Raw genomic sequence first — 20,924 nt, forward strand, 5'->3', positions numbered from 1 at the left:
TCCTTCCAACTGGCTTTGGGAAAAGTTTGATTTATCAAATGGTACCGGTATAATGAAAGCGGATGTGGGACGCGGAATTCGCGAGCAAGCATGAACCTCGGCGCATAACCTACGTCCTTTCTAAACATTACTGATTGGTTAAGGGAACTCCAATGAATTTAAGTTGCTGAGTAAGGTCCCACCCTCCATGGAAACGGATTCCTCTTGGGTTTTCCCAGACTGTTTGACGGAGTCAACAGTCGGCTTTCGCCCAGGCTATCACAGCTGACCTTTTTGACAAAATTGGCAACCTCCACAAGACACGAGGCTTCTGGAAATGTTCCCCAACTGAAATTCATGCATTTGTACATGGATTTGTTCACTTTAAGGGTTTAAGTCCAGAGTTGTGGTTGAGGGAATGACGAGGAGAAATGTTTAGATTTAAAAATAACATTTAGATTTATTTAATATTTAGAATTGTATTCAACATTTAGATATATGGTTTATTTTTGAACTGTTTACAAGTACGTTTACAGCGTTATTTTAGGTTAATTGTCATCTTAAATGTGAGAAAGGTGCTGAATTTGAGACAAATGTTAAAAATGTGTAAGCTGTAACCTCTTAACTAAATGAATACATTTGGCCTGCGCCGCGGAGGACACAGGTGTGATGATCAGCAGCAGGAAGTGAACAACCACCTGCGAGTTTAACGCCAGATGTCGACAGGAGACCAACGGTGGCCCGTTTGGCAAACAAAGAGCAGCTGTGAGATGGTGGAGTTGCTGCATGAAGTGCCCTCTGTGAACAAACGGTTTACTTTTAATAGCAACATGAATATGGAGAGGATTTCCCCCATATCATAAAATGTTTTTGTTTTTTTATCTTTAGATAAAACACTCTCATCTATCTTAAAGTCCATCAACTTCTGAGTCTTGCTTTCTAAAAGTTAAATGTCATGCATAGAGGAAACTTGGATTTTTAAAAAGCAGCCCCCAAAACCAGTTTTTCTTTTTTAAATCCAGGTTAAAAACATTTCTTTTCTCATGTGTCTATGCATGAAATCTGCACGCTATCTTTTAATTTATCTGGACTGTTGCTTGTTTTTAAATTCATTTAAATAATTTTATTTGTTTCTCTTTATATTCTTTTATGTATTTTTAATGCTTCTTCCACTCCCCTCTGCAATGCTTTTATTTTATGTGAAGCACTTTGAACTGTTTTGTACATGAAATGTGCTACACGTATAAATTTGATTTGAAAACATTTCTGGCCCAAAAACCTGAGGGCTGTGATGAGGGCAGTATGGCTCGGGTCGAGCCGTCTGCACCAACAGATGCATCCTCGTGGTCAAAGCTCCTCTGGGTGCTTTTTGTTGTTGACAATAAAGGAATTTGGAATGAGATTTATTCCACACGCTGAGAACTCAGACCCTGACACCGCCTGCTGTGTCCTGTACAGGAGGTGGCATCTCTGTTAGAGGTGGCAGGTTGCTCAGCATAGCTTTACTGAAGGTAATTAGCTGTTGAACACAGTGAAACTCAGGGGCGCCCTTTGAACTTTCTGCTGCTTGGTGCTTGCATTTTAACAAGCACGCGCACACGCTCTCTGTCACAAACACGCGCGGTCTGCACCTGGTGATGCACACGAGAAGTTAATGTCAATGTAACCTGACGCAAAAAAATGAAGAGAAAGGGAAAACTAGATCCACAATAATCCAACTGTGGAGTTGTGGCTCCAGCAAACTAGCAAACAGTCCCTGGCAATCTAAATGGCGACCTCAGCCAGTCTGTCTCCACACGCTCTCTTCCAAAAGCCTGACGCGCTATCCAAAAGTAACTCAGCTGCTGGTTACGCTTCCCATTGACATTGCTATATACAGTCAAATTAACCTTCAATTAGTGCATCATTTAAGTCAAACAGAATCATTATGGGGTATAATGTATATATTTATATATGTTTGCTTCAAAGTAATTAAATGTACAATCCATTAGTCAAGTAAACTTGATTGGAATAACAGCGGACTGTTTGATGAAACTCCTACGACAGGTCTGGATCTGGCTCGTAAATTCTGTTCGTACCTGAAAGAGAATTCTCTTAAATCACTCGTACGCACGCAGAACAGATCTGTGCGTAACGGTTTGTGAATGAGGCCCAATGTTTTTACTGATACGTTTCGGTGCTTTTATTCTGAAAAGCTTGAACCGGTAGTTGTACCTAACGGAAGTGAAGTCATCTTGGGAGAGTGTTGTTTTGTAAACGGTGTCAGTCAGAAAGCCAAACTTTCTCCACCGGAGATAGACAGCAGCAGCCCACATGTGAGCGAGCTGGGGTCGCGTGCAGGTGAATGATCCGTCAGAGCTGCAGCTGTTCTGCCTGTGTGCTGAAAGGTGGTGGAGTCCTGCCTGGTGGAGTCCTGCCTGATGGAGTCCTCCCGGAGGGAGCGGCTGGCGGAGCTGGTGGAGGAGCTGACCACAGCTGGGCAGCCGCAGCTCAGTCAGGACAAGATGAAGGAGCTGAAGAGGATCTGCAAGTATGACAGTATGGATGGGTGGGAGGCTGGATGGGTGGGAGGCTGGATGTGTGGGAGGTTGGATGGGTGGGAGGCTGGATGTGTGGGAGGGTGGATGTGTGGGAGGCTGGATGGGTGGGAGGCTGGATGTGTGGGAGGCTGGATGTGTGGGAGGTTGGATGTGTGGGAGGTTGGATGTGTGGGAGGCTGGATGTGTGGGAGGTTGGATGTGTGGGAGGTTGGATGTGTGGGAGGCTGGATGTGTGGGAGGCTGGATGTGTGGGAGGTTGGATGGGTGGGAGGTTGGATGTGTGGGAGGCTGGATGTGTGGGAGGTTGGATGGGTGGGAGGCTGGATGTGTGGGAGGTTGGATGTGTGGGAGGTTGGATGTGTGGGAGGCTGGATGTGTGGGAGGTTGGATGTGTGGGAGGTTGGATGGGTGGGAGGTTGGATGGGTGGGAGGTTGGATGTGTGGGAGGCTGGATGTGTGGGAGGTTGGATGTGTGGGAGGCTGGATGCGTGGGAGGCTGGATGTGTGGGAGGCTGGATGGGTGGGAGGTTGGATGTGTGGGAGGCTGGATGTGTGGGAGGCTGGATGCGTGGGAGGCTGGATGCGTGGGAGGCTGGATGGGTGGGAGGTTGGATGCGTGGGAGGCTGGATGCGTGGGAGGCTGGATGGGTGGGAGGCTGGATGGGTGGGAGGGTGGATGCGTGGGAGGCTGGATGCGTGGGAGGTTGGATGGGTTGGAGGCTGGATGGGTTGGAGGTTGGATGTGTGGGAGGCTGGATGTGTGGGAGGCTGGATGTGTGGGAGGCTGGATGTGTGGGAGGCTGGATGTGTGGGAGGCTGGATGGGTGGGAGGCTGGATGCGTGGGAGGCTGGATGCGTGGGAGGCTGGATGCGTGGGAGGCTGGATGTGTGGGAGGCTGGATGGGTGGGAGGCTGGATGGGTGGGAGGCTGGATGTGTGGGAGGCTGGATGTGTGGGAGGCTGGATGGGTGGGAGGCTGGATGTGTGGGAGGCTGGATGGGTGGGAGGTTGGATGTGTGGGAGGTTGGATGTGTGGGAGGTTGGATGTGTGGGAGGCTGGATGGGTGGGAGGCTGGATGTGTGGGAGTGTGGATGTGTGGGAGGCTGGATGTGTGGGAGGCTGGATGTGTGGGAGGCTGGATGTGTGGGAGGTTGGATGTGTGGGAGGGTGGATGCGTGGGAGGCTGGATGGGTGGGAGGCTGGATGCGTGGGAGGCTGGATGCGTGGGAGGCTGGATGCGTGGGAGGCTGGATGCGTGGGAGGGTGGATGCGTTGGAGGCTGGATGGGTTGGAGGTTGGATGTGTGGGAGGCTGGATGTGTGGGAGGCTGGATGTGTGGGAGGCTGGATGTGTGGGAGGCTGGATGGGTTGGAGGCTGGATGGGTTGGAGGCTGGATGTGTGGGAGGCTGGATGTGTGGGAGGCTGGATGTGTGGGAGGCTGGATGTGTGGGAGGCTGGATGGGTGGGAGGCTGGATGGGTGGGAGGCTGGATGCGTGGGAGGCTGGATGGGTGGGAGGCTGGATGTGTGGGAGGCTGGATGTGTGGGAGGCTGGATGGGTGGGAGGCTGGATGCGTGGGAGGCTGGATGGGTGGGAGGTTGGATGTGTGGGAGGCTGGATGCGTGGGAGGCTGGATGGGTGGGAGGCTGGATGCGTGGGAGGCTGGATGGGTGGGAGGCTGGATGTGTGGGAGGCTGGATGGGTGGGAGGCTGGATGGGTGGGAGGCTGGATGTGTGGGAGGCTGGATGTGTGGGAGGCTGGATGTGTGGGAGGTTGGATGTGTGGGAGGCTGGATGGGTGGGAGGCTGGATGGGTGGGAGGCTGGATGCGTGGGAGTGTGGATGCGTGGGAGTGTGGATGTGTGGGAGGCTGGATGTGTGGGAGGTTGGATGTGTGGGAGGTTGGATGTGTGGGAGGCTGGATGCGTGGGAGGCTGGATGCGTGGGAGGCTGGATGCGTGGGAGGCTGGATGTGTGGGAGGTTGGATGGGTGGGAGGCTGGATGTGTGGGAGGTTGGATGTGTGGGAGGTTGGATGTGTGGGAGGCTGGATGTGTGGGAGGTTGGATGTGTGGGAGGTTGGATGTGTGGGAGGTTGGATGGGTGGGAGGTTGGATGTGTGGGAGGCTGGATGTGTGGGAGGTTGGATGTGTGGGAGGTTGGATGGGTGGGAGGTTGGATGGGTGGGAGGTTGGATGTGTGGGAGGCTGGATGTGTGGGAGGCTGGATGGGAGGGAGGCTGGATGCGTGGGAGGCTGGATGCGTGGGAGGCTGGATGCGTGGGAGGCTGGATGCGTGGGAGGTTGGATGGGTTGGAGGCTGGATGGGTTGGAGGTTGGATGTGTGGGAGGCTGGATGTGTGGGAGGCTGGATGTGTGGGAGGCTGGATGTGTGGGAGGCTGGATGTGTGGGAGGCTGGATGTGTGGGAGGCTGGATGTGTGGGAGGCTGGATGCGTGGGAGGCTGGATGGGTGGGAGGCTGGATGGGTGGGAGGCTGGATGTGTGGGAGGCTGGATGGGTGGGAGGTTGGATGTGTGGGAGGCTGGATGCGTGGGAGGCTGGATGGGTGGGAGGCTGGATGCGTGGGAGGCTGGATGGGTGGGAGGCTGGATGTGTGGGAGGCTGGATGTGTGGGAGGCTGGATGGGTGGGAGGCTGGATGGGTGGGAGGCTGGATGTGTGGGAGGCTGGATGTGTGGGAGGCTGGATGGGTGGGAGGTTGGATGTGTGGGAGGTTGGATGTGTGGGAGGCTGGATGGGTGGGAGGCTGGATGTGTGGGAGTGTGGATGTGTGGGAGGCTGGATGTGTGGGAGGCTGGATGTGTGGGAGGCTGGATGTGTGGGAGGTTGGATGTGTGGGAGGGTGGATGCGTGGGAGGCTGGATGGGTGGGAGGCTGGATGCGTGGGAGGCTGGATGCGTGGGAGGCTGGATGCGTGGGAGGGTGGATGCGTTGGAGGCTGGATGGGTTGGAGGTTGGATGTGTGGGAGGCTGGATGTGTGGGAGGCTGGATGGGTTGGAGGCTGGATGGGTTGGAGGCTGGATGTGTGGGAGGCTGGATGTGTGGGAGGCTGGATGTGTGGGAGGCTGGATGTGTGGGAGGCTGGATGGGTGGGAGGCTGGATGGGTGGGAGGCTGGATGCGTGGGAGGCTGGATGGGTGGGAGGCTGGATGTGTGGGAGGCTGGATGTGTGGGAGGCTGGATGGGTGGGAGGCTGGATGTGTGGGAGGCTGGATGGGTGGGAGGCTGGATGTGTGGGAGGCTGGATGGGTGGGAGGCTGGATGGGTGGGAGGCTGGATGTGTGGGAGGTTGGATGTGTGGGAGGTTGGATGTGTGGGAGGCTGGATGTGTGGGAGGCTGGATGTGTGGGAGGCTGGATGGGTGGGAGGCTGGATGTGTGGGAGGTTGGATGTGTGGGAGGTTGGATGTGTGGGAGGCTGGATGCGTGGGAGGCTGGATGCGTGGGAGGCTGGATGCGTGGGAGGCTGGATGTGTGGGAGGCTGGATGTGTGGGAGGTTGGATGTGTGGGAGGGTGGATGCGTGGGAGGCTGGATGGGTTGGAGGCTGGATGTGTGGGAGGCTGGATGTGTGGGAGGTTGGATGGGTGGGAGGCTGGATGTGTGGGAGGCTGGATGTGTGGGAGGCTGGATGTGTGGGAGGCTGGATGGGTGGGAGGCTGGATGGGTGGGAGGCTGGATGTGTGGGAGGTTGGATGGGTGGGAGGCTGGATGTGTGGGAGGCTTGATGTGTGGGAGGCTGGATGTGTGGGAGGCTGGATGTGTGGGAGGCTGGATGTGTGGGAGGCTGGATGGGTGGGAGGCTGGATGTGTGGGAGGTTGGATGGGTGGGAGGCTGGATGGGTGGGAGGCTGGATGTGTGGGAGGCTGGATGTGTGGGAGGTTGGATGTGTGGGAGGCTGGATGTGTGGGAGGCTGGATGTGTGGGAGTGTGGATGTGTGGGAGTGTGGATGTGTGGGAGTGTGGATGTGTGGGAGGCTGGATGTGTGGGAGTGTGGATGCGTGGGAGGCTGGATGTGTGGGAGTGTGGATGCGTGGGAGGCTGGATGCGTGGGAGGCTGGATGCGTGGGAGGCTGGATGCGTGGGAGGTTGGATGCGTGGGAGGCTGGATGAGTGGGAGGTTGGATGGGTGGGAGGCTGGATGTGTGGGAGGCTGGATGTGTGGGAGTGTGGATGTGTGGGAGGCTGGATGGGTGGGAGGCTGGATGGGTGGGAGGCTGGATGTGTGGGAGGCTGGATGTGTGGGAGGCTGGATGTGTGGGAGTGTGGATGTGTGGGAGGCTGGATGGGTGGGAGGCTGGATGTGTGGGAGGCTGGATGTGTGGGAGGCTGGATGTGTGGGAGGCTGGATGTGCGGGAGGCTGGATGTGCGGGAGGCTGGATGTGCGGGAGGCTGGATGGGTGGGAGGCTGGATGTGTGGGAGGCTGGATGTGTGTCAGTCCTGGATCTTTGGTATCATCAGAACATTCAGCCTCATATCTGACCTTCTCTGCCTGGTTGTTTGGGTTCCAGTTGGGGAAAGAAAGGTTAAACCCTAATAAATCTGTTAAACTGTCTCACAAAGGTGTAGGTCAGGTCCCTGCTTAATTGGATTCATCTCCGTGTTAAAACCCATCATGGAGTGCTGTTTGTCCTCTTCTCTGTTCCAGAGCATCAAATGACTGCGTAGACCAAGTGTACCACTTAGTGATGTCCCAGCTCAACCAAGAGCATGCTGAGATCCGGCTGGCCGCCTTCCAGATAGCCAGCGAGCTCTTCTCCAGGTCCCACCACTTCAGGACACTGTTGGTGGACAACTTCCAGGTAAATCAGTGTCTCTCATGTAACCCGGGGCAGTTCATGCACCCATTTCACTGATGGAACCCCATTCAAGTCAGACCTTTAACCTGATAGAACCCATTCAGGTCAGATCTTTAACCTGATAGAACCCATTCAGGTCAGACCTTTAACCTGATAGAACCCATTCAGGTCAGATCTTTAACCTGATAGAACCCATTCAGGTCAGACCTTTAACCTGATAGAACCCATTCAGGTCAGATCTTTAACCTGATAGAACCCACTCAGGTCAGATCTTTAACCTGATAGAACCCTTTCAGGTCAGACCTTTAACCTGATGGAACCCCATTCAGGTCAGATCTTTAACCTGATGGAACCCCATTCAGGTCAGATCTTTAACCTGATAGAACCCATTCAGGTCAGACCTTTAACCTGATAGAACCCATTCAGGTCAGATCTTTAACCTGATAGAACCCATTCAGGTCAGACCTTTAACCTGATAGAACCCATTCAGGTCAGATCTTTAACCTGATAGAACCCATTCAGGTCAGATCTTTAACCTGATAGAACCCATTCAGGTCAGATCTTTAACCTGATAGAACCCATTCAGGTCAGATCTTTAACCTGATAGAACCCATTCAGGTCAGATCTTTAACCTGATAGAACCCATTCAGGTCAGATCTTTAACCTGATAGAACTCATTCAGGTCAGATCTTTAACCTGATAGAACCCATTCAGGTCAGATCTTTAACCTGATGGAACCCCATTCAGGTCAGACCTTTAACCTGATAGAACCCATTCAGGTCAGACCTTTAACCTGATAGAACCCATTCAGGTCAGACCTTTAACCTGATAGAACCCATTCAGGTCAGACCTTTAACCTGATAGAACCCATTCAGGTCAGATCTTTAACCTGATAGAACCCATTCAGGTCAGATCTTTAACCTGATAGAACCCATTCAGGTCAGACCTTTAACCTGATAGAACCCATTCAGGTCAGACCTTTAACCTGATAGAACCCATTCAGGTCAGATCTTTAACCTGATAGAAGCCATTCAGGTCAGACCTTTAACCTGATAGAACCCATTCAGGTCAGATCTTTAACCTGATAGAACCCACTCAGGTCAGATCTTTAACCTGATAGAACCCATTCAGGTCAGACCTTTAACCTGATGGAACCCCATTCAGGTCAGATCTTTAACCTGATGGAACCCCATTCAGGTCAGATCTTTAACCTGATAGAACCCATTCAGGTCAGACCTTTAACCTGATAGAACCCATTCAGGTCAGATCTTTAACCTGATAGAACCCATTCAGGTCAGACCTTTAACCTGATAGAACCCATTCAGGTCAGACCTTTAACCTGATAGAACCCATTCAGGTCAGATCTTTAACCTGATAGAACCCATTCAGGTCAGATCTTTAACCTGATAGAACCCATTCAGGTCAGATCTTTAACCTGATAGAACCCATTCAGGTCAGATCTTTAACCTGATAGAACCCATTCAGGTCAGATCTTTAACCTGATAGAACTCATTCAGGTCAGATCTTTAACCTGATAGAACCCATTCAGGTCAGATCTTTAACCTGATGGAACCCCATTCAGGTCAGATCTTTAACCTGATAGAACCCATTCAGGTCAGACCTTTAACCTGATAGAACCCATTCAGGTCAGATCTTTAACCTGATAGAACTCATTCAGGTCAGACCTTTAACCTGATAGAACCCATTCAGGTCAGATCTTTAACCTGATAGAACCCATTCAGGTCAGACCTTTAACCTGATAGAACCCATTCAGGTCAGACCTTTAACCTGATAGAACCCATTCAGGTCAGATCTTTAACCTGATAGAACCCACTCAGGTCAGACCTTTAACCTGATAGAACCCATTCAGGTCAGATCTTTAACCTGATGGAACCCCATTCAGGTCAGATCTTTAACCTGATAGAACCCATTCAGGTCAGACCTTTAACCTGATAGAACCCATTCAGGTCAGACCTTTAACCTGATAGAACCCATTCAGGTCAGATCTTTAACCTGATAGAACCCATTCAGGTCAGATCTTTAACCTGATAGAACCCATTCAGGTCAGACCTTTAACCTGATAGATGACTTGATGGGTAAGCCTCCACCGCACCCTGGGGCCAGCTGCAGCTGGCAGTAGAACAGGAAACATGGCCGCTCTGTCCTGTGCAGCCCGCCTGCTTTATGACGGGTCTGTGCAGACTGGGTGAAGTCTGGAGAAGGTTCTGTTCTGTTTCAGGCTGATTTAGATTTGCTGTAAATGGATTGTTGCAGGATTTGCTGGAGCTGACGGTAGAAACGGACGTAGAGCTGCCCCTCCCTCCTCCCAAAGAGGTGGCCAGGAAGCTGCGCTCTCTGGCCATCCAGACCGTCCAGGCCTGGCACGCCTCTTACGGCTCCGTGTATAAGAAGCTGGCTCTGGGATACCACTTCCTCAAACAGGTTAAGAAGGTGAGAGAGCTTAATTTCCTCTTTCTTTCAGCTCTGTCCCTCCCAGGGGAGGACTGGGAGTCCCTGCTTATCCCTCTGTGCTGTTTCCCATGATATCAGATGCTCCAGCTCACTGCCTGAGAGGGCCTGAGGAAACAGGGTCAGTAATGTTATGCAGACAGGGCGCTCATTTTGGCTTCAGTGGGGAAGTTCAGAAGAAGCCGAGTGATGCGGGTAATGAGGGGTGTTTGAGTGGGCCGGAGTGACCGTGCTACTGTTAAGCCTGGTTTATAGTCGGTAACGCAAGACGCAACGCAAGCCCTTGCGCGGTTGCAAGCCCCCCCTTGCGTGCTTGCGTGTGTCACCTCAATTTTCTAAACTTCACGCAAGACGCAAGCGCAAGCCACTGGCTGTGTTCGAAACCGCCTACTACTTGATCGATCTGACAGTATGCAGAGCGTTTATACACAGTGCACTTCACTCCTGCCCGAGCCGAAATCAGCCGGCCTGAAAAGCTGATTTCCCTTAAGCTATAGGCTAAACTCTGTAAATATATAACTTTAGCAACATTTGAAACATTTTCAGGCGAGAAAGTAGTCGTTTAGACCCCCAAGGTGTTGAAAATCTGACAAAATACCGGCTATTTACAAGAAGAAGAAGAAGAAGCATGAATCTATGGAAGAGAGACTTGCCAAAGAACTCCTGGCGGTGAATTTCCTTTCATCATAGTAGGCTTGTCATTGAAAAAACCCGCTACTCCACCTACTGTCCTGGCGGTGAATCGCCACGCAGCACACGCAACCGCCGTCAAAGCAAAATGAAGTATAAACGTCTCGAGCCATTAACATACGCGCAAGACGCAAGCGCAAGGGCAGTAAAAAGAAGTATAACTCAGCCTTTAGCATCACTGCTGCAGATTACTTCCAAGCACTCACCCGGCTTTACTGTGGAGGCCCGGCTCATTGATTGAACCGTCTGCTGGGAGGAGGCAGTCTGCAGTCTGACTGATGTGTTCCTGTCTGTGACATGGTGTGGAGGCAGAGAACCAGAGCAGGGCCACGGGCTCCAGTTAAAGCAATACTATGTAACATTTCTACCTTAAAATAACAGCTTGAAAAAAATTGTGCGGCTAGAATGAGTTTTAATATTACGATTGGCCTGTCTCCTATGCCCTTCGGGGGTCTGAGTTGGAAAAACTGCGCTATGTAACTTTGCTGGACTGACCGGGAGCTGAGCGGAAGTACTTCGACTTGCTTTCTGGCACACCTACCGCAAAAACAAATAGACCCCTCTCACGCTCCCAGGTACATTTGATTACTCTTACCTTCTCGGTCGACATAGCTTGCACCTTCTGACTCCTCGCCGGTTCGTCAACAAACGTGAAACGTGAAAGCGAAAGGGTGTTGTATTTACGACAGTGTAACCGTACATTACCTCCAAGCCTGTAGGGGGAGCTCCATAATGGGCTTTTTGAGAAGTTACATTGTATTGCTTTAAACGCTCCGATGTTAAGCAGTCACACAGGCCTCACGGGGACAGTTTAACTACAGACATGCATGTGCTGCTCTGCCCACACTCAAGTTACCTCTGAACTAACGGAGAGCTGTTCTGATAATAGATGCTCCTCAGCTCTTCTTGGATTGAGCAAGAGATTTAAAAAAGTTCTGTGGAAAAGCAAAGATTTCTGAATGAGATATTCAGCGCTGGCTGTTTGGAAAGGTGAGCTCACTCTGTTGTCACGCTAGGTAACTTCCAAACTCCATGTTTCTGACACAGCTAAGAGGGGAACAGGGCCTGTGTTGAGTTTTCCAGACATGAGGTCACAGCCGTATTCCTACATGAAAGCAGTGTTGGTGTTTCCTGTCACAGCAGAGCGAACTGTTGCTGTCTGCAGGTGGACTTCCAAGATGCTGAAGCCAGAACAATAGCAGAAAGAAGGAGGGCGGAGGAGAGGCAGAGGAAGATGGAGAGGATCTACAAGGCGAGGGTGGAGGCAGCAGCCAGGGACATGGAAGGTGAACAGCTTCTGATACTGCTTGCTGTCTCCCATGCTCCCACTGTTGTTTGATAATGAAGTTTCTTACATATAGATTCATCTTCATTTAATTAGTTTAGTTACAGTCTTATTAACAGAGCATCTTTTCTTCTTTTCTTCTTTTCTTCTTCTGGTCAGAGTCTTACCAAGAAATTGAGGCAACACTGACGGAGATGGAATCCTGTATGAGGTTACTTTTCCCTGAGTTTTGCCTCACAGACTTCCAGACGAGAACTAGCAGCCCTTCAAACTCCCAACCTGTGAGTGAGTGTCCATCAGGCGATGAGGAGCCCTGCTGCAGCAAAGGGCTGACGGGTGGCAGGAGAGACGAGGGAGGGAGGCGAGGGAGGGAGGGGGAGGAAAAGGTGATGGACAAGAAGAGGAGCGATGCAGACCAGGAGAAAAGGTCTGAAGATCAGAAGGGAAGGGCTGAGCAGGAGCAGAGGGAAGAGGAGGAGAGAAAGACGGAGCATGAAGAAGCAGAAGGAAGCAGTGAAGAAGAGGAAGAGGAAGAGGAAGAAGAGCCGGCTGATGAGGACGTGTTTATCAGGAACTCTGGCCTCATCTCTCACTCCTACAGTTTGGACCTGAACCTCAGTCCTGGTGGGTACAGCTCACGTGCACGTTTCCACACATCTCACGTGCACGTTTCCTCACGTCTCACGTGCACGTTTCCACACATTACTCTGCAGTGGGGCCCGTTGTGAATCCACAGCACGTGGTTGCAAATGCTTGTTTTCACTCCGGCTGCTTTGGGATCTGATACTTTTATGATGATCTCACTGCATTTTTTCTATTCAGAGAAATAAATATGATAGAAAATGAAACAAGAAAACAGGTCCATCTTGATATAAACTGCAGGTTTCCAACAGATGGCCATGATATTGCACAGAAGAAACCTGGGAGAAGGAGAAGAGGTTCAGCTGGAGAGCAGGGCATGTGAACATTCAGCTGAGAATCTAAGCAGCTCAGAAGGTTTAGGCTTAAAGAAGAGCCATCAGCCAGAGGATAAACCAATCAGCAGTGTGGTTATAGTGCTGTTTCATCACCAAACGGGTGCTTCTTACACATAGAACCATGCTGAAGAACTGTTGGTCTGCTAAATGTTGCAGCTAAATGATGCAGACAGGGGTTAGGCAGTAGAAATGACAGCTGCACCATATGTCACTGTCACTGTATCAACATGACAGAAGACGGCTTTGACTGGACTCATGATTGGCTGGAGACCTTTTTCATGGCAAACATTCTGATTTGAAATAGAAGTGCGAGCACATGTTTAAATGAGGGCCAAGCAGCATGCATGCAGCCTCACAAGCTCCACGTCCTGCAGTAAGCATTTAATGTGCCACAAGTCCTGGCATTATCATGATGTTCCACCACGTCCCAGCCCCTTGAGCTATGAGGTGAAACATGGAGATGTTACAGTTCTGTTTGGAGATGTTACACTTCTGTTTGGAGAGGTTACAGTTCTGTTTGGAGATGTTATAGTTCTGTTTGGAGATGTTACAGATCTGTTTGGAGATGTTATAGTTCTGTTTGGAGATGTTACAGTTCTGTTTGGAGATGTTACACTTCTGTTTGGAGAGGTTACAGTTCTGTTTGGAGATGTTATAGTTCTGTTTAGAGACGTTATACTTCTGTTTGGAGATGTTACAGATCTGTTTGGAGATGTTACAGTTCTGTTTGGAGATGTTACAGTTCTGTTTGGAGATGTTATAGTTCTGTTTGGAGAGGTTATAGTTCTGTTTGGAGATGTTATAGTTCTGTTTGGAGATGTTATAGTTCTGTTTGGAGATGTTATACTTCTGTTTGGAGATGTTATAGTTCTGTTTGGAGATGCTATACTTCTTTTTGGAGATGTGATACTTCTGTTTGGAGATGTTATAGTTCTGTTTGGAGATGTTATACTTCTGTTTGGAGATGTTATAGTTCTGTTTGGAGATGTTATACTTCTGTTTGGAGATGTTATAGTTCTGTTTGGAGATGCTATACTTCTTTTTGGAGATGTGATACTTCTGTTTGGAGATGTTATAGTTCTGTTTGGAGATGTTATAGTTCTGTTTGGAGATGTTATACTTCTGTTTGGAGAAGTTATACTTCTGTTTGGAGAAGTTACAGTTCTGTTTGGAGAGGTTATAGTTCTGTTTGGAGATGTTATACTTCTGTTTGGAGATGTTATAGTTCTGTTTGGAGAAGTTATACTTCTGTTTGGAGAAGTTATAGTTCTGTTTGGAGAGGTTATAGTTCTGTTTGGAGATGTTATACTTCTGTTTGGAGATGTTATAGTTCTGTTTGGAGATGTTATAGTTCTGTTTGGAGATGTTATAGTTCTGTTTGGAGAGGTTACAGTTCTGTTTGGAGATGTTATACTTCTGTTTGGAGATGTTATAGTTCTGTTTGGAGAGGTTATACTTCTGTTTGGAGATGTTATAGTTCTGTTTGGAGAGGTTATACTTCTGTTTGGAGATGCTATACTTCTTTTTGGAGATGTGATACTTCTGTTTGGAGATGTTATAGTTCTGTTTGGAGAGGTTATAGTTCTGTTTGGAGATGTTATACTTCTGTTTGGAGATGTTACAGTTCTGTTTGGAGATGTTATTGTTCTGTTTGGAGATGTTATTGTTCTGTTTGGAGAGGTTACAGTTCTGTTTGGGTATGTTACATTTCTGTTTGGGTATGTTACATTTCTGTTTGGAGATGTTATTGTTCTGTTTGGAGATGTTACTGTTCTGTTTGGAGATGTTATTGTTCTGTTTGGGTATGTTACAGTTCTGTTTGGAGATGTTACTGTTCTGTTTGGAGATGTTATTGTTCTGTTTGGAGAGGTTACAGTTCTGTTTGGGTATGTTACAGTTCTGTTTGGAGATGTTACTGTTCTGTTTGGAGATGTTACAGTTCTGTTTCCTCTCTTCTGGAACACTCAGGGCTTCGTGTAAAGGAGACGGACGATAATGAGCCAGTGGTCTCTATGATGAGAGAGCTCTACAGACTTGTTTCTACAAAGCACCTTCCAACGGTTCAGAGCTGGGTTCAGGTTGGTACACACACACATTCACACACACTCTCACCGGCCATTTCATCAGGTTCAGGTTCACAACCCTCTCTGGGGTTCACAGAGAAGGGTCCGAAAAGGAGAAAAGATCCAGTGAGAATGCCTTGTTGGTGTGAGAGGTCAGAGGAGAATGGGCAGACTGGTTCCAGATGATAGGAAGGCAACAGGAACTCAAATAAGCACTGGTTCCAACCAAGGAACGCAGAACACGATCTCTGTACGCACAGCAGGTGGAACCGTGAAGAAGATGGGAGTGCTGCTCCTGTCAGCTGACAACAGGAAACTGAGACTATAATTCACTCAGGCTCACCAGAACTGGGACAGAGAAGGTTGGAAAAACGTTCCCTGGTCTGAGAGCCTCGAGTTCAGCTGCAACAGTCAGATGGTCGGCTCAGAATGTGGCGGAAACGGAATGAAAGCATGGATCCATCCTGCCTTGCATCAACGGTTCAGGCTGCTGCTGTAATGGTGTGGGGAGATGTTCCTGGCACACTGTGGGCCTCTAGGGCCCCTTTATGAGCACAGTGCACCACCTTCTGATGGATGCTTCCTGCAGGATAATGCACCATCTCCACCCTCTATGAGCACAGTGCACCACCTTCTGATGGCTGCTTCCTGCAGGATAATGCACCATCTCCACCCTTTATGAGCACAGTGCACCACCTTCTGATGGCTGCTTCCTGCAGGATAATGCACCATCTCCACCCTTTATGAGCACAGTGCACCACCTTCTGATGGCTGCTTCCTGCAGGATAATGCACCATGCCACAAAGCTCATATCATCTCAAACTGGTTTCTGGAACATGATAATGAGTTCCCTGCACTCCAGTGGCCTCCACAGTCACCAGGGGCCTCATGTACAAAGACTTGTGTGGATTTCCTACTGAAACATGGCGTACGCTCAAACCCAAATGCCCTCCAACGTCGGATGTACGAATCTGTGTGCACGCATCAATCCAAGCACATTTCGTTTGTACATCCCAATCAACGTGGAATTGAGCGCACATGTCGGAGCACCCGACTCCTCCCTGTCCACGCCCCTACTTAAATATGCAAATCATATTTAAATGAGCCCTGCACCTGCAATCCCCCTCTCTGTACGATCAGAACATAAAGGAAAAAGAATGAATAAGACGGGAAAAAATGAGAACTTTACGGAAAGCGAGATGTTGGTGCTACTTTCTGAAGTGGAGGCCAGCAAAAATGTGTTCTTTGGCACGCTGTCCTCCGGCATAAGCAGCAAATGCAAGAGGAGTGGGTGGGAGAGCCTGAGGCTGTCAATGCTGGGGGGTCTGAGAAGCCTCACAAGCAGAGGTGAAAAAGAAGTGGTCCCACATTAAGGTGGAGGTAAAGAAGAAGTGGTCTCACATTAAGGTGGAGGGGAAGAAGAAGTGGTCCCACATTAAGGTGGAGGTGAAGAAGAAGTGGTCTCACATTAAGGTGGAGGGGAAGAAGAAGTGGTCCCACATTAAGGTGGAGGTGAAGAAGAAGTGGTCCCACATTAAGGTGGAGGTGAAGAAGAAGTGGTCCCACATTAAGGTGGAGGTAAAGCGGAGACTGGCTGCCCACCGCTGCAGTGTGGCCAAAACAGGCGGGTGGGGGGGTGACCGACTCTGTTTGAACAGAGAGTCGGCGCAACTATGGGTGGCACTGCTCTTTGCCCACAGAGACGATCAGGGGCTTGTTAGAAAGATCTTAAGCTGAAGTTCAACCAGCAAAAGACAGCAAGAAACTAACTTTAACCACCGACTGATGCTGTGAAGACGGGATAGAAACTGGGGGCGCACATACTCCATGCACGTCACGGGGAATAATATTAGGACAATTACACAATAAAGTTACTCACCAAGAAGCCAGCCATCACGCACAGTGCCAGCCTGTAGTCTGTTCCCAACGATGCTGTTACTCAGAATGTATGAATCGTGCGTTGAACCAGGCCACCTCGCCACAATGTTGGTTAATTGCATTTACGCATCACATATGATCTGTACATCGATCGAATGAAAATGTTTCCTGTTAACATACAAATTCATCATGTGATGGCGCTTTTATAGCAATGTGTGCGCAGTCGATAGCTCCCATTACAAAACCGGCTCTCACTTCAAATTGAGCTTTAATGTTGGCCTGTTCAACTTCATTGTGGGAATTTGATATATGTGGCTGGGATGCGGATAATTCTGTCCCACTCGGCTGGCATGGCTCGGCTCAGGGTAGACTGGCACAGTCCCAATCGGTTGGCCAGCTCCCTCTGGAATGCCCCGGTTGCTATAGGAACCCCAGTGTGCACATCACCTGTGAGCACAGGCAGCGCATGCCTCCTCGCTGTGTTGCGCTCCAACGCCGGCCGCAGCTCTGCGCACAGTTCCAGGAGGGTTTCCCTCAAAACTCAGTCGCCATCATGTGCCAGCAAATCCTCTCTGTCTCTGAACACACTCTCTCTTCAAATTGCACCATTTGCAAAGTCTTCTAATACTGCTAAAGCAGCCATTGTTTTTAATGGTATGCATTGCACCACTTTAAGCTGCTTTTATATCCACTCGTGTAATTGCAGACACATGGGTGTGTTAATTATTTATCAGTATTAATTGTTCATCTATCTCAAATGTGCACATCACTGTCTGAGGACTCATTGTTTTCACATTTATTTATTATAACATTTTCCCAACATCACCTTAGGTGTCGCCAAAGAATCAACAGCTGTAGAAAAGTGCGTACGCCAGCCCTGAAGTTGACGTGAGGCACCGCACATTTCCACGATCATTTCACTCTTGATACATCTGATCGTTGATGTGAAAAGGTGCGTACGCCACTGTTTTGTGCGTACGCACCCTTTGTACATGAGGCCCCAGATCTCCACCCAACAGAGCACCTTTGGGATGTGGTGGAACGGGAGATCGGCATCATAGATTTGCAGCCGACACATCTGCTGCAGCTGCTGATGCTGTCATGTCAATATGGAGCAACATCTTGTTGAAAGGATGCCACGAAGAATGAAGGCAGCTCTGAAGGCGAAAGGGGGTCCAAGCTTGTACCAGCAGGGTGTCCCTGATGCAGAGGCCGGTGGGTGCGTGCACATGTCCCAAAGCAGCACATGAAAGCCTGTGACTGTGTGGCTCATGCCATCATGTTCCATCCCTACCCGGCTGCTCGTTTCCTCTCCATGTGCCGCCAGCACACTTTTCAGGCACATTCCACAAATGTCAGATGAGAGGGTGAAGGCTGGGGAGTGCGTCGGCTGTTTGCGCTGCCATTTTTCACAGATTGTCTTCCCGCCTCTCCTTTGCATGTGTTCAGGTCTTCACCAAGTCAGGTGCTGAGCAGCAGCTGTTGAGAAGGGCGCTGGACCTGAAGAAGTCTTTGGAGGCTGCGCTCCAGAAACACAAAGAGCTTCATATCGACTGCAGCCCCGGAGTCTCCAGAGTGGTGAGTTCCATGGAGTTTTTACTCAGTCAGCAGAAAGTCCAACCCTGTTGTGTTTGATGCGTTAGGATCTGGTGAATGTTGAGGCTGATACACCTCCCTGTTGCATCCTTCATCCCAGTTTAACTATTTTATCTTTATCATCTTGGAAGATGGCACCACTGTTTGAAACACCCCAAACCCACAGCACGCAGGGCTCTTATGGAGAGTTATGAGAGAGTTCCTCATGCAGCCATTCAAAGCCACACAGAGGTCCTCCACCCAGAAATGCATCTGAACAGAACACTGAGGGGGGGAGAAAAGCTTTGGTGAGGGAATCAGCAGCTTCCCAGAAAGGCTTTGGCTCCACTCTGGCTGTGTAGAACGCTTCTTTATGGCCCTGTCACACTGTTGCGTATGAGAGAAGCGTATGAGTTGCGTATGAAAATTAATAATATAATTTTCATACGCACGAAAAGTCCTTGAAAATAAAGAATTGTGCGTATACTTACCGTATTGAACCTATGAGTAGCTTATGGTCAGCGTATGGCCAGCGTATGTCAGCGTATGAACAACGTATAACCAGCGTACTCTGCGTATGACTAGCGTATGAGTAGCATATGAACTGCGCATGCCCAGCATACGTTTCAACGCGCCTATATCAGCAGCCTTTCCACATTGCTCCATTATTGCAGTAGACCACGCGCTATCAACATCTCTCGAGACATTCATCTCGATCATGCCTCCCAAGAAGCAATCGTAGTTTGCCCGGGCCCTGGGCCGAGGAAAAGGCAAAAAAACACAAGAATCATTCTCACCCAAACCTGCTGAAATGCCTGGTGCACCTGCGGCTGATGAGTTACATGCTTCTGAGCGATCAAGATCCCCAACTCCTCCTCCTGACCGCTCCCGTGAATCGTCGGTTGCCTCAGATATGTCAGTTGCGGAGATGGAGGCGGCAGACGGGCGGAGGCTATAAATACGCTAGCTGTACGGTACACCTTCATGCCAATGTATGGCAACTTATGTCCAGCGTTCTCCACCTATCAGTAACGTATCTATATCGTACCTCTAGCGTATTCAGCGTATGCCAAGCGTATGCTTAGCGTATTAACCATACGCTCGCATACGCACAAAAGTTTTGAGCATGTTAAAAAATTTATTTCTGCCTCAGCGTATGCCAACGTATGCCAGCGTGCTTGAAACGTATACAACCTATGCCTAACGTTCCCCTAGCGTATGTCAGCGTATACCAGCGTATGAGTGATAATTTTCATACGCTGGCATACGCAACAGTGTGACAGGGCCATTAGCAGCTGTTTGGGATCTCTTTAAGTAAAGCTCTGGGATCTGTCACCAACTTTCAGCTTCTATCCTGAGTTCCACATTCTACTCTTCCAACTCTTTACAACTCAGCTGTTTTTATTTAGCAGGTCATTTTCACTCCAACTACGTCTGAACATGTGCTGGCCCACAGAATGCCAACAAAGAAAGCTGTTGGCTCAGCATGTCTGCAGTGTATGTGGAGGAGATTCCTTCACCTGTTCCCTGTCTGCACGTCTGTCCTGTAAAAGGATCGGATGGCTGTCTCTAACTCAGTGATGGGAACATGGATGGCAGGAACGTTCTTTCTCATCTTTGTTACTCACAATCATGAAAAATAATCCATAATGGTTCATGATCTTGAAAATAATTACTTCCAGTCCTCTTTTGCCCGTTTATTTCATCTTTAGATTTCAGTTGCTAGTTGAGAGCGGGGTGCCAGCAGATGGCAGCATTGTATTGTAAGTCAGTGGAGAAAAGTGCCAGCACTTCAGTCAGTCTGACCACTCGCTGTCCCACACACTCATACAGTACGCTACACAGCACACACAGCTCTTTATTCTGTTCTAATCATTCACACACACACACACACACACACACACACACACACACACATGCATGACTCAGTGGGGGGGGGGGGTTTGAATGTGGAGAAGCCTGGAGTGGAAACTCCACCTTCCAGGCGACTGCTCTTCCTCCTGAGCCGGATGGATCAGCTGAAGCATCATGCTGTGTTGAAATGGTAAATCACACGTTGAAAAGATGAAACGCTTTCAAAAAGCTTCTTTTTCACATTGGGAAAGTTTGCTGGTATTTGTTTTATCCACAAAAAAAATGCAGGTCTGAATTTTATAATTTACCCATAAACATTCAAAAATATCAGGGAAAGGGATTTAAGGTTGCATTAAGTGTGTAATCAGTTTGTAATGTGACACATTTGGAAAGCTTTGGAAAAAGGAGGGCATGAATGAGACTGTTTGCCTCAGACCGGCCCGGTGTTCACTCACACCATCTAGTGGTCAGTAGCGGAAGTGTAGCTCCTGAGCTTGTGCTGCTCAGCTGGACAAAAATCCATCAGGAAGTCAGTCAGCTGTGAAAAAGTGGAAAATGAAAAGCACCTTCTCTTTGAAGGGCACTCAGGACTGTTACTGAGCTGCAACAACACAAGTTGGATTTGATCCTTTGGGACCTAATTCCCATTCATTTGGCTTTTTGTCATGTATGATGCACATGGTGGCATCGATAGAAAGGTCTCCTTGCTGTTTGTTATGGATGTGCATGGCTCCAGAAGTGCCCTGTGCCCACTTCCTGTTTTCTTTTGAAGACATCAGTTGTTTCCTGC

At 49.4% G+C, this 20,924-nt stretch overlaps 1 protein-coding gene across 2 annotated transcripts in view; it reads left to right on the forward strand.

Annotated features, from left to right (window-relative positions):
* The first annotated feature begins 2,195 nt into the window (after positions 1-2,195).
* The window catches only part of uvssa (UV-stimulated scaffold protein A), a 66,083-nt gene continuing 47,354 nt past the window's right edge, over positions 2,196-20,924 (forward strand). For both annotated transcript variants that reach the window (XM_075480804.1, XM_075480806.1), the window contains exons 1-7: positions 2,196-2,509; positions 7,193-7,346; positions 9,618-9,794; positions 11,668-11,788; positions 11,947-12,411; positions 14,733-14,842; positions 18,155-18,283. In XM_075480804.1, the coding sequence (XP_075336919.1) occupies positions 2,400-2,509; positions 7,193-7,346; positions 9,618-9,794; positions 11,668-11,788; positions 11,947-12,411; positions 14,733-14,842; positions 18,155-18,283 (1,266 nt within the window). In that variant the 5' untranslated portion in view covers positions 2,196-2,399. The remainder of the gene's footprint in view (positions 2,510-7,192; positions 7,347-9,617; positions 9,795-11,667; positions 11,789-11,946; positions 12,412-14,732; positions 14,843-18,154; positions 18,284-20,924) is intronic.

The sequence above is a fragment of the Odontesthes bonariensis genome, chromosome 13 (genome assembly GCF_027942865.1).
Source record: "Odontesthes bonariensis isolate fOdoBon6 chromosome 13, fOdoBon6.hap1, whole genome shotgun sequence".
In the NCBI taxonomy this organism is placed as follows: Eukaryota; Metazoa; Chordata; class Actinopteri; order Atheriniformes; family Atherinopsidae; genus Odontesthes; species Odontesthes bonariensis.